Source organism: Stegostoma tigrinum, chromosome X (genome assembly GCF_030684315.1).
Source record: "Stegostoma tigrinum isolate sSteTig4 chromosome X, sSteTig4.hap1, whole genome shotgun sequence".
Taxonomy (NCBI): Eukaryota; Metazoa; Chordata; class Chondrichthyes; order Orectolobiformes; family Stegostomatidae; genus Stegostoma; species Stegostoma tigrinum.
In genome coordinates, this window is record NC_081404.1 from 13,711,549 (window position 1) to 13,725,644 (window position 14,096).

General features: G+C 48.3%; 1 protein-coding gene across 1 annotated transcript; it reads left to right on the forward strand.

Moving 5' to 3' along the window:
- The first annotated feature begins 10,065 nt into the window (after positions 1-10,065).
- Positions 10,066-14,062, forward strand: LOC132207529 (keratin, type II cytoskeletal 8-like). Its single transcript, XM_059643421.1, has 9 exons — positions 10,066-10,633; positions 10,757-10,965; positions 11,334-11,394; positions 11,485-11,580; positions 11,715-11,879; positions 11,968-12,093; positions 12,423-12,643; positions 13,051-13,100; positions 13,602-14,062. The coding sequence occupies exons 1-9, from the start codon at positions 10,169-10,171 to the stop codon at positions 13,757-13,759; spliced, it is 1,551 nt and encodes a 516-aa protein (XP_059499404.1). The 5' UTR covers positions 10,066-10,168; the 3' UTR covers positions 13,760-14,062.
- The last annotated feature ends 34 nt before the right edge of the window (positions 14,063-14,096 follow it).

Genomic DNA, 14,096 nt, shown 5'->3' on the forward strand with positions numbered 1-14,096 from the left:
GGCGGCATGGTGGCTCAATGGTTCGCACTGAGCCTCGCAGCACCTGGGACCCAGGTTCAATTCCAGCCTCAGGTGACTGTCTGTGTGGAGTTTGCACGTTCTCCCCATGTCTGCATGGGTTTCTTCCGGGTGCTCTGGTTTCCTCCCACAGTCCAAAGGTGTGCAGGCTGGATGGATTGTCCATGCTAATTCCCGTAGTGTTCAGGGGTGTGTGGGTTATAGGGGGGATGGGTCTGGGTGGGATGCTTCAAGGGGCAGTGTGGACTTGTTGGGCCAAAGGGCCTGTTTCCACTCTGTAGGGAATCTAATCTAATAATGGATTCTAAAATCTTACAAATGACTGAAGTCAGGTTTTCCAGCCTGTAGTTTCCTGTCTTCTGCCTCAAAGAACAAAGAAAATTACAGGACAGGAACAGGCCCTTCAGTCTTCCAAGCCTGTGCCAATTTCCAGATCCTCCATCTAAACCTGTCACTTAATTTCCAAGAATCTGTATCCCTCTGCTCCCTGCCTCTACTAGCTCCGTTGGCAACGCATTCCAGGCACCTACCACCCTCTGAGGTAAGAACTTTCCACGCATATGTCCCTCAAACTTTTCCTCTCCCACCTTGAAATCGTGACCCTTAGTAATTGAGTCCTCCACTCTGGGAAAAAGCTTTTTCCTATCCACGCCTTGAATTGAATCTTCCAAAGTGCATCACCCCGCATTTGCCTGAATTGAACTCCATCTGCCATTTCTCCGCCCAACTCTCCAATCTATCCATATTGTGCTGCATTCTCCAACAGTCCCCTTCACTATCTGCTCCTCCACCAAACTTAATGCCGTCTGCCTCCCTCCCTTCTTAAACAGGAATGTTACATTAGCCATTTTCCAATCCTCTGGGACCCTTCCTGACTCCAGTGACCCCTGAAAAATCACCACCAATAGCTTTATAATCTCTTCAGCTGTCTCCTTCATCAGGACTCGGAGATGTAATACATTTGATCCAAGCAATTTATCCGCCTTCAGAAATTTCAACTTCTACAGCACCATTGCCTTCATGATGGCCACTACACTCACCTCTGCCCCTGATTTTCTTGAGGTTCTGGTATGCTGCTGGTATCTTCTACGGTGCAAACTGATACAAAATGGATAGAGCAGGGACAGGAACGGTTGTTGCAGGTTCCGGGATTTAGATGTTTCAGTAAGAACAGAGAAGATGGTAAAAGGGTCGGAGGTGTGGCATTGTTGGTCAAGGGCAGTATTACAGTTGCAGAAAGGATGTTTGGGGACTCCTCAACTGAGGTAGTATGGGCTGAGGTTAGAAACAGGAAAGGAGAGGTCACCCTGTTGGAAGTTTTCTATAGGCCTCCGAATAGTTCCAGAGACGTAGAGGAAAGGATAGCAAAGATGATTCTCGATAGGAGTGAGAGAGACAGGGTAGTTGTCATGGGGGACTTCAACTTTCCAGATATTGACTGGGAACACTATAGTTCAAGTACTATAGATGGGTCAGTTTTTGTCCAGTGTGTGCAGGAGGGCTTCCTGACACAGTATGTAGATAGGCCAACAAGGGGCGAAGCCACATTAGATTTGGTACTGGGTAATGAGCCCGGCCAGGTGTTAGATTTGGAAGTAGGTGAGCACTTTGGTGATAGCGATCACAATTCTGTTATGTTTACTTTAGTGATGGAAAGGGATAGGTGTATACCACTGGACAAGAGTTATAGCTGGGGGAAAGGCAGTTACGATGCGTTTAGGCAAGATCTAGGGAGCATAGGATGGGGAAGGAAATTGCAGGGGATGGGCACATTGGAAATGTGGAGCTTCATCAAGGAAAAGCTCCTGTGTGTCCTAGGTAAGTATGTACCTGTCAGGCAGGGAGGATGCTGTAGAGTGCGGGAACTGTGGTTTACGAAGGAGGTGGAATCTCTGGTCAAGAGGAAGAAGAAGGCTTATGTTAGGATCAGATGTGAAGGCTCAGTTAGGGCACTTGAGGGCTACGAGGTAGCCAGGAAAGACCTAAAGAGAGAGCTCAGAAGAGCCAGGAGGAGACATGAGAAGTTGTTGGCAGATAGGATCAGGGTAAACCCTAAGGCTTTCTATAGGTATTTAAGGAATAAAAGAATGACGAAAGTAAGATTAGGCCCAATCAAGGATAGTAGTGGTAAGTTTTGTGTGGACTCAGATGAGATAGGGGAAGCGCTAAATGAATATTTTTCAACAGTATTCACTCTAGAAAACGACAATGTTGTCGAGGAGAATACTGAGATACAGGCTACTAGACTAGGTGGGATTGAGGTTCACAAGGAAGAGGTATTAGAAATCCTACAGAGGGTGAAGATAGATAAGTCCCCTGGGCCAGATGGGATTTATCCTCGGATCCTCTGGGAAGCCAGGGAGGAGATTGCCGAGCCTTTGGCATTGATCTTTAACTCGTCATTGTCTGCAGGAATAGTGCCAGATGACTGGAGGATAGCAAATGTGGTTCCCCAGTTCAAGAAGGGGAGTAGAGACAACCCTGGTAATTATAGACCAGTGAGCCTTACCTCAGTTGTTGGTAAAGTGTTGGAAAAGGTTATAAGGGATAGGATTTATGATCATCTAGAAAAGAATAAATTGATTAGGGATAGTCAGCACGGTTTTGTGAAGGGAAGATCGTTCCTCACAAACCTTATTGAGTTCTTTGAGAAGGTGACCAAACAGGTAGATGAAAGTAAACCGGTTCATGTGGCGTATATGGATTTCAGCAAGGTGTTCGATAAGGTTCCCCACAGTAGGCTATTGTACAAAATGCAGAGGAATGGAATTGTGGGAGATATAGCAATTTGGATCGGAAATTGGCTTGCTGAAATAAGACAGAGGGTGAGTTGATGGGAAATGTTCATCCTGGAGACCAGTTACTAGTGGTGTACCACAAGGGTCGGTGTTGGGTCCACTGCTGTTTGTCATTTTTATAAATGACCTGGATAAGGGTGTAGAAGAATGGGTTAGTAAATTTGCAGATGACACTAAGGTCGGTGGAGTTGTGGATAGTGACGAAGGATGCTGTAGGTTGCAGAGAGACATAGATAAGCTTCAGAGCTGGGCTGAGAGGTGGCAAATGGAGTTTAATGCAGACAAGTGTGAGGTGATGCACTTTGGTAGGAGTAACCAGAAGGCAAAGCACTGGGCTAATGCTAAGATTCTTAGTAGTGTAGATGAGCAGAGAGATCTCGGTGTCCATGTACACAGATCCTTGAAAGTTGCCACCCAGGTTGACAGGGCTGTTAAGGAGGCATACAGTGTTTTAGCTTTTATTAATAGAGGGATCGAGTACCGGAACCAAGAGGTTATGGTGAAGCTGTGCAAAACTCTGGTGCAGCCGCACTTGGAATATTGTGTACATTTCTGGTCACCGCATTGTAAGAAGGATGTGGAAGCTTTGGAAAGGGTGCAGAGGAGATTTACTAGGATGTTGCCTGGTATGGAGGGAAGGTCTTACGAGGATAGGCTGAGGGACTTCAGGCTGTTTTCATTAGAGAGAAGAAGGTTGAGAGGTGACTTAATTGAAACATCTAAAATAATCAGAGGGTTAGATAGGGTGGATAGGGAGAGTCTTTTTCCTCGGATGGTGATGGCGAGCACGAGGGGGCATAGCTTTAAATTGAGGGGTGAAAGATATAGGACAGATGTCAGAGGTAGTTTCTTTACTCAGAGAGTAGTAAGGGAATGGAATGCTTTGCCTGCAACAGTAGAAGATTCGCCAACTTTCGGTACATTTAAGTCGTCATTGGACAAGCATATGGACGTAAATGGAATAGTGTAGGTCAGATGGGCTTGAGATCGGTATGACAGGTCGGCACAACATCGAGGGCCGAAGGGCCTGTACTGTGCTGTAATGTTCTATGTTCCTGTGGCAATACAGAAGCATCCCATAAGCAACATCCATTGGTTAAAGGGAAAATTCAGACACAGATTCTCACACACATTTCTCCAGTCTAGGAGGGAAATATCACCCGGAGAAAATACAAAGAAAGTAGCGACCCGGAGACATTCACTCAAGCTCCCAACTCTGTTGAGACTCCAACAGCTTCTGATGCTGCATGAAAAAGTCCCGAAATCTATAGACAATAGACAATAGCTACTGGAATCGGCCATTCGGCACTTCGAGCCACCACCCCCATTCGTTATGATCACGGATGATCATCCACAGTCAGTATCCTGTTCCTGCCTTCTCCCCATAACCCTGGATTCCACTGTCTTTAAGAGCTAATATCTATCTCTTTCTTCAAAGCATCCAGAGAGTTAGCCTCCACTGCCATCTTGGGCAGAGCATTCCATATATCCACCAGTCTCTGACTAAAGAAGTTTCTCCTCAACTCTGTTCTAAATGGCCTAGCCCTTATTTTTAAACTGTGTCCTCTGGTTCTGGACTCACCCGTCAGCGGAAACATGCTTCCTGCCTCCAAAGTCTCCAATCCCTGAATAAACTTATACGCCTCAATCAGATCCACTCTCATCATTCTCAGCTCAAGTGTAAACAAGCACAGTCGCTCCAATCTTTCAACATCCGATAGTCCCGCCATTCTGGGAATTGACCTCGTGAGCCTACACTGTACTCCCTCAATAGCAACAATGTCCTTCCTCAAATTTGGAGACCAAAACTGCACACAAAACTCCAGGTGCAGTCTCACCAGGGCCCTGTACAGCTGAAGAAGGACCTCTTTGCTCCGACACTCAATTCCTCTTGTTATGAAGGCCAGCATGTAATTAGCTTTCTTCACTGCCTGCTGTACCTGCATGCTTGCTTTCATTGGCTAATTGACAAGAACACCTAGGTCTCGTTGTACTTCCCCTTTACCGAAATTGACTCCATGGAGGTAGAAATCTGCCTTCCTGTTCTTGCCACCAAAGTGTATAACTGCACATTTATCCACATTAAACTGCATCTGCCATGCATCCGACCTCTCAACCAACTTGTCCAAGTCACCCTGTAGTCTCAAAACATCCTCCTCACATTTCACACTGCCACCCAACTTTGTGTCATCTGCAAATTTGCTAGTAATACTTTTAATGCCTTCATCTATATCATTAATATATATCATAAACAGCTGCGGTCCCAGCACCGAATCTTGTGGTACCCAACTGGGCAATGCCTGCCATCCGAAAGGGTTGTGTTTATCACTACACTTTGCTTCCTGTCAGCCAGCCAATTTTCAGTCCAACTCAGTATTTTGCCCCCAATACCATGTGCCCCAATTTTGTTCACCAATCTCCGATGTGGGACTTTATCAAAGGCTTTCTGAAAGTCCAGGTACACCACATCCACTGTTTCTCCCTTAACCATCTTCAGAGATAGATTCTCCAAAAAATCCAGAAGATTAGTCAAGCACGATTTCCCCTTCGTAAATCCATGCTGACTCTGACCGATTCTGTTCCTGCTATCCAAATGAATCGTAATTTCATCTTTTATAATTGACTCCAGCATCTTTCCCACCACTGATGTCAGGCTAACCGGTCTATCATTTCCTCTTTTCCCTCTCCCTCCTTTCTTGAAAAGTGCGACAACATTTGCCAGCCTCCCATTCACAGGAACTGATCCTGAATCTATAGACCCTTGGAACATAATTACCAACGAGTCCACAATTTCTGGAGCCACCTCCTGAAGTACCGTGGGATGCACACCATCAGGTCCCGGGGACTTATCGGCCTTCAGACCGAACAGTCTATCCAACACCTTTTCCTGCCTAAGAGAAATACCCTTCAGTTCGTCCATTACCCTAGGTCCTTCAGCCACTATTGCATCTGGGAGATTTCTTGTGTCTTCCCTAGTGAAGACAGATCTAAAGTACCTATTCAATTCTTCCTCCATTTCCTGGTTCCCCATGTTCAATTCACCCGTTTCTGACTTCAAGGGCCCAATTTTAGTCTGAACCATTTTTTTTTCTTTTCACATCGCTAAAAAAGCTTTTACTATCCTCCTTTATATTTTTGGCCAGTTTTCTTTCATAGCTCATTTTTTCACTGTTTATTGCCTTTTTACTTATCGGCTGTTGCTCTTTAAAAGCTTCCCAGTCCTCCCGCTTCCCACTCATCTTTGCTATGTTATACTTCTCTCTTATCTTTATGCAGTCCTTAACTTGACTCGTCAGCCATGAGCTGATCCTGCACCTTCTGCATGATATCCAGAAATACCTGCCACTGTTGTTCCACTGCCATCCGTGCGAGGGGATTGTACTATTGAACTTTGGCCAGCTCCTCCCATATAGCTGCATAGTTCCCTTCATTCAACTCAATGCTGACACATCCGGAACGGACCCCACCTCTTCAGGCTTTATTTTTTTCAAAATCCAAGACTTTATCACCTGTTTACTAAAAAGGGTCTTGATGAGCCAGCTCCAAACCTCTGCCTTACAATGTCTCCGAGAGCACACAGGACAAAATAACCTCTTCAAATGACAGCACACCATTCAGTACACCACCGCCGAAACCGCTCAGTTCACACTCACGGAAACTAATGAGTGCACCATCCTTGAAAGCACCCCGGCACCATCACTGAAACTGCGCAATACCCCAGTATTGATACATCCTGGCTGTCAATTAGCTGAGTCGGCTGGGCAGTTGTTTTGCGATGCAGATTGATGGCAGCAGCACGCGTCGAGCCCGTGCAGTGCCTGCGACCACCTTGCCGATCCTGCCTTCTCAAGCTTCCGTCTTGCCTGAGGCATGGTGACCCGCTGGTTAAGCTGACAACCAGTTTTCCCTCACTGTATTGCAGGCACTTTCCGCCCGAACTGTGTGAGCCGGCACTGCACGCACACCTAGTTTGAAGGCAAGACAGCAGAGTAACATTTCTGTCTTTTGCAATGATGTGTTCAATGATTGCAATTCTCTGGTTTTGCGAGACTGTGTCGAGGCACAGAAGCAAACATGTTGGTGCTGATAACACACATCCATATCCCGACATGATGTTGCATGGTGTGCATTGAGGAAGTGCTGCACCATGAGCAGACAAACGGAAGTCGCTGCTGCATGCAATATTCACAGATCTGCTGCACAGACATTAGTTTTGCGTCACAAGGATTTTTAGGGCTCCCGTTCCGTCTTTCGTGACATGGTCAAGGTGCTTCCGCTAAGTCGTTGGTTTGCGCTCAGTGGACAGATGGCCACCGGGTCAAAGCAGGATGAGTTTGCAGCTGCATGACACCTTCACTTTCTGGCTGTGTGTATAATGCTGTTCCCTTTTGAACAGTCTCACGTTGCCGCGATACGCAGCACCCTCCCTGACATGACCCAGCACCAACGGCAGCTGCTTTGGGCCTGGCCTCAAACATTTCCATTCCCATTGAGCACTTGTGCTTTTCAGCAAAATGGAAGCTACAAATGGCAGCTCTTTCAGACGTGCGTTCTGTGTGTCTAACTGAGTCTGCACCTGCCCACTTATCCCCCGAGCTGCAAGGATATCTGGTCAATAGGTCAGCATTTCCGGGGAACCGACACTTTCCCATTCACATCCAGCCTTCCGCGGATTATCGTCTCCCCACTGATATATTCAGCTGTCCCCCAGGGCCTTTTCACTTTTCTCATCACCATTATGTTCGTAGCCCTTTTCCCGCAGCACTGGCAACCGAATACCCGCCACCTAACCCTGACTTTCTGTGGATGGACACCTCACATTGACCGTGGTGCACCACTTCAGCTGCTTCGCTGTGCAGCCCTGATCAATGAGTGACCAGAACCCTGACTGATACTTCTGCAGCTCTGCTACTCTGTTCCTGTGTCTCGCTGGACTGATTGCAATGGATCCACGCGGCTGACCAGAGCCAACTCTCCAGGCTGCACTGCTATGGGCCACCGAACCGTCAGCACTCTAAGCGCCTCACACCTTGCCCAAGCCCCTGGACTGATATCATAGACAGCCCAGAACTTTACAAATCCCAAAGGCGTTATTCATGTCGCCAGATTGCACACCTTCCAATTATACCGTTTTGGTACTGCAACGCATTCTTTGCCTTGCATCACAGCGGCATCCACTAGCTCCCTCAGGCTTCATTCTGCCTTATTTATTTACTTTTATTGTAAATAATCAACACTGCTCTTCCCGATAAGCTCATTATAACACTGTAGTGAAGTTTTCTAATATTCACGAAGCCTTACAATCCCTGAAACATCTGTTCAATTTAAACAGTGGTGAACAAAATACTCAACGTCCCCATTTGACTGGAATGTCACCATTTATTTAACCATGTGTTTGGGGGTTTGGTGGTTGTACAATGTGGTGGGTGTAATGGTGCACAGCGCTCAATTCCCATGGGCTCTCTGCCCGCTCTCACGCAATCTTCCATTGCTAATTTTCATGAGACTGCCCAAGTCAGAAAAGCAGCTCGTCGCTCTCTCCAAACTCCGTCATTCACCAAACTCCAAGGTCCAGATCGTGTTGCAAGTTGCACTCAGTGACCAGCTGCCTTCCAATCTCATTGATTTCCAGAAACTGCGACTAAGATCATTCGTGGGTGGGAGCCTGAGACTTGCTTGCTGGTCTGGCCATATCCAAGATTCAGACGCGACCAGAAAAGCTGCAAACTGATCATAGAACATAAAACATAGAACATTACAGCACAGTACAGGCCCTTCGGACCTCGATGTTGTGCAGACCTGTCATACCGATCTTCAGCCCATCTAACCGACACTATTCCATGTACGTCCATATGCTTGTCCAATGACGACTTAAATGTACCTAAAGTTGGCGAATCTACTGCCGTTGCCAGCAAAGCGTTCCTTTCCCTTACTACTCTCTGAGTAAACAATCTACCTCTGACATCTGTCCCATATCTTTCACCCCTCAATTTCAAGCTCTGACCCCTCGTGCTCGCCGTCACCATCCTAGGAAAAAGGCTCTCCCTATCCACCCTATCTAACTCTCTGATTAGTTTATATGTTTGAATTAAGTCACCTCTCAACCGTCTTCTCTCTGATGAAAACAGCCTCAAGTCCCTCAGCCTTACCTCGTAAGACCTTCCCTCCATACCAGGCAACATCCTAGTAAATCTCCTCTGCACCCTTTCCAGAGCTTCCACCTCCTTCTTACAATGCGGTGACCAGAACTGTTCACAAACTGCACTGTAAAGTTCGTTGTGTATATTCAGACGCTGTGACACGACTGTGCAGCAAGTAGGACTGCAACTCAGGCCTCCTTACTCAGAGCTAGGGACATTCCCACCACATCACCAAAGCGCTGAACTTTCCATTTGATGCTGCTTGTGGAAGAGAAGGCGCTGGAGATCCTGTGAATTCACCCGTTTCACCAGTTGGTGGAGCCTCTGGAACACAGTCCTCGGGAACTGCGCGACTGTGCAAAGGGGATCGTTCCAAGCGCCTCTCACACACTTCTTGCTCGCTGCATCCTGTCACCCGCACCCCCCAACAAGCACCAAACCAACTCAGCGCTCGAACGCTGTCAGCAAGGCACTTAACAACTTCGAATCATACGTTCAACATCAGAAACACGATCCAAGAGGCAGATTTTTATGTTCAAAATGTATTCGAAGAAAGGCACGCACTATTTGGGAGGAGACAGTGGCGAATGTGCAAAGAGGGCAGAGGTGGAGGAATGCCCAGAATGTCTGAGGGTTGGAGGGAGCCCAAACAGGGAGAAAGAAAAGTGGGTTCGGGACCAGAAGGAGTGTCCGAACATGGAGGGGTGCGCGGGTCGACCGGGATTTGCGAAATCCCGGCTATGAAGTGAATGGGGAAAGCTGGATGTGGGTAATGGGTTGGCAAAGGGGTGACCATTCAGGAGAAGATGCGGTTGAAGCAGGGACTGCCCAGTTGAGAAAAGGCCTGAAACAGCTGACGATGTAAAATGGGGTGGTGGTTAGGAGGAGTGGGCGGTGTTGGAGAACCTTGGACTGATTGCAAGTGGCGAGCTAAGCAAAGAATCAGGTGTTGGCGCTCGGCAAAGGTGCAGGTCCCACCTCTCCTCCCCGGCCCAGGGGCACAGGGCGGCGGCTGGTTCCTCCCCTCTCCGGTTTGCTCCATTCTGGGCGGTTCCTTGTCAACAGACAGCCCCTTGGCCAACCCAGACTCACACGGACATAAAAGCAGCCGAGTCCGTCCTCAGCTCCACCGAGCCGTTCACGTTCTGACTGTGCTCTCTCTCTCTCTCTCTGTCTCTGCGAGTCTGTGTCTACGTCGTGAAAAACCTCGAAATGACATCGAAAATCATCAGCAGCACCACCAGCAGCACCTCCCGCAGCAGCAGGAGCCGAGGGGGAGGCCCAATTGGCGGAGCAGCCGGGTTTTCCACTGGACTGATCCTGTCGGGAAGCGGAGGGGGTGTTCGGGGACCCAGGAGCTCCCAAAGTGTCATCCTGAGACCGACACAGTCCGTTTCAAGCGCCCGAATCTCCCGAGGCTCGGTGTTGGGCTCCAGCAGATATGGTGGCGGCGGTGGATCGAGCTTCAGCCGAATAAGTGTCGGTGCGGCTGGTTTAGGCTCAATGGGCTACCGGGGATATGGGGGAGGTATGTCTCAAGGGCTGATCCAGAGAACCGCTGCCCTGGACCTGAGCACCCCTTTGCCTCAAATCGATACCACCCAGCGGGCTATCCGAGTGGAGGAGAGCAAGCAGCTTCAGGGACTCAATAACCAGTTCGCGGACTTCGTTGGCAAGGTAATGTTCAGTGCTGTCCAGGCGGGTGGGTTTGTCAAATACGTCCTCCGTGTCGTTTTCTCTCGTGCCTTGTGGTGTCCGTCGCAACGTCTAACTATCTGTCTCTCCATCTCACCCCGCCAGGTTCGGTATTTGGAAAGGATCAATACTGAGCTGAATATCAAACTGAAACTTCTGCAGGATCAAGGCGAATACAAATCCAACATCGAGAGCATGTTCCAGGTCTACATTGACAATCTGAAGAAACAACTGGAGGCACTTGGCCAGGAGAAGCTGAGGTTCGAGGCAGACCTGGTCCAAATGCAAGCTCTGGTCGAGGACTATAAGGGCAAGTAAGTGAGCTGCAGCTGAGTTTAGTCACGGGTTGCTTCGGAGGCGGGTTCGTGTCCGAACCAAACAGAAATACCAGGGACAGAATGAGTTCGCTTTGCCAAACCGGTAGAATGACAGCTGACGGAATTGTCCGCAGCATTGCCATGTAGACCGAACCGAACTGCACAGGGCTGTGCCGCTTCTCGTCTGCGCGCTCGTTTGATTGAAGTGGGAGCACGGCTGATGCTTCCGACAACATCGTCTGACAGTGTGTGTCTTGTGTCGGAACCGAAAGGTAACGACTAGCGGAGACAGAGACAAAACAGGGACGGTGATAGGGATCAGGCTGAAAGACTGAGCATCGGTAAAACAATCTCTTTCGTTCCAGGTACGAAGATGAAATCAACAAGCGGACAGAAATGGAAAATGAGTTTGTCCTGGTCAAGAAGGTGACTTTTATAACGATGCGCGGTACAGATCCCCGTTTGCGGCGACTTTTGCTCACTTTTATCAATGCATTTCCTCCCTCTGCTCTTTAGGATGTTGATGACTCGTACATGAGCAAAGTGGAGCTGGAAGCTAAACTGGAAGGTCTGACAGATGAAATCGATTTCCTGCGGTCTATCTATGAAGAGGTAAACACGTGGCAATGCTCGGGCTGTTATCGTTTTCTGATCTGCTTTCCATTCGAGTCTCATGCAATGTAGCCCGAATGGTTTTCAATCACCTTGCAATCTTCATCCGCCTCCCCGCCCCCGCCCACATGTAGGAAATCCGGGAGCTGCAAGCCCAGATACAGAACACATGTGTCAATGTGCAATTGGAGGGCGGTCCGAAATTCGATGTCGAGGAGCTCCTCGCCAATGCCAGGAGGCAGTACGAAGCCTGCGCCCAGCAGAGCCGCGAGGAAGCGGAAACTTGGAAACAAACCAAGGTGAAGATTACGTGTCGCTGTCGCGTTCTTCTCCAGCGGGCTGCAAAGTGAACTGTGCGACTAACGTGTTCCCAATGTCTGTTTGCAGATGCAGGAACTGGCCATGGCGTCTGGACAATGTGGCGATGATCTCAATATGCTGAAGTCAGAGATTAAACAGTCGACAGATCAAATCCGGAAACTGAAAGCATCCATCGATGCCCTGAAAAAGGAGGTAGGCAAAGGTGTGAAAGCGAACAGGGGGTGGGAAACGGTTGTAAATATCTGTACGTCTCTTTTACTCTCTCTGTCTTACCTCTCTGTCCGACATTATTATCGGGAAGGCAATAAGGGGATAGGATCAGCTCGGCTGGGTTCTTTTCTGACAACGTGGGGGGTCTGACTGCTGTCCTTTCCGATTGGAATCAGTGGCTGGCCAGTCACGCCGCCCTCCGCAAATCATTGCGCGGGGCGGGAGCGTTTTGCCTCGGTGTCGTTCTGAACACTGAGCTGACCCCAGTAAATACTGAAGAAACTGGCCGAATGAATATTTATGTTCCTCAGCGTCTGAAACTGGAAGATGCAATCCGAGAAGCAGAGGAACGCGGCGAGAATTCTCTGAAAGACTCTCGGATGAGGATTAGCGAACTGGAAGAGGCCATCTTGAGAGCCGGGCAAGAGCTTTCCAAACAAGCCAGGGAGTACGAACAGCTGGTGGGCATCAAGCTTGCACTGGACATTGAAATTGGGACCTACAAGAAAATGCTGGAGGGAGAGGAGGCAAGGTAAGATCAGGGCCAGTCGCTAATCGCAGCCATCACATTGAGTCCCGTGCTGGCAAATTGCAGTCCGTCCTTGCAGTTGACTGGTAGCTCTGGTCTCTGAGAATGGAATGGACTGCAGGCACTGGGAGTGACAATCACTTCATTATCTACATGTCCCGGGTAAAGGTCAGCTGTCCCGTTCCTCACGCTCCCATGGCCTGCTGGCCCCTGCTGCCTGTGACAGCAGCACCTAAAGACTGGGCACTTTGCCTGAGGCGAAGGAAGCTGACAGTGCCCTTTCAGAAGTGCATCCCAGCAGATGTCAGAGTCTCTGGGTGAGGGAGGAACTTGGGAAAACGGAGTGAAAGGGTGACTGTGATTTCCTGCAATTTCCTGCTGCGATCTGAGTGTGTTTCATTTCTCAACAGGATGGCAAGTGGGGTTAAAACCCTCAACATCCAGCAAGTCCAGAGCCAAGGTAAGAGAATTTGCGGTCCAAGTGAAGTGTGATGATTCTTTCTGGTCAGGTTCTGCTCAGCTTCATTCCAATCAGCCATCATCATTTCCCACCTTCAACATCAGATGCTTGTATCATTTGGCCTTGTCAAATGATCGGTAATCACCAGCCCTTGCCAGCCTACTTCACATCCCTGATTGACATCACCCAACCAGCTTTCAGTTCATGAGGCTCCAATTCTAAGAATTCCGTCTGTCAGCATTTCCTTCATTCTCCTTCCCAGTCGCCTCCTTCAAGGGCTAGATTTTCCGCATGCTTTTTCTCATCGTCCTGATGGATTTATAGGGTTTCAAATTGTTTCTTGGAGAAAGCGGCTGCAAAACATCTAGGGCTGTCGTACTTTGCGAAAGATACAACACAAATTGAGTTACTTTATCATTTTGCAATTATACTTTCAATTGTAGCACCAAGATGACAAGAAAAGTTTTTTTTTTTCTCTCTCTCTCTGTGCCCCTTTGACAGGTGGTTTGCAACAAGGCTTGGGTTGGGGAGCTGGATCATCTTCCTATGAGACCTCACTGAGTTCAAGTGGCTCGTACGCGAGCAACAGAGCGACGGTGGGTGGACGAACCACGTATGAGGTGTCGAGCACAGGACTCAGTCAACAAGGGATCATTTGAAACCATCAGTGCCTCCCAGCCGTTCATTGTCAGAGGTTATACTTTCCCTCAGTACTGTTTTTAGAGCGGTGGTTGACATCTTTATATTCACTTCATGTCTGCTACTCGGAATGACTGCATTAACCTGTTCACGTTTCATACTTAAATGACATGAAGTCTACAGCGACATCTTCATCAGTTGACAAAATAAAGTAAACTTTGTGAAAGTTTGGGTTTGTGGGAAATGCAGTCAGGACGTTCACACTGTATTTGTTGGTATCTTTAAAATGGGAATTAAAGCAAAGCTTTCGCTGTTGAACTCTGTTTCACTTTGATGTGTAATTTTGTTCGTTGATTT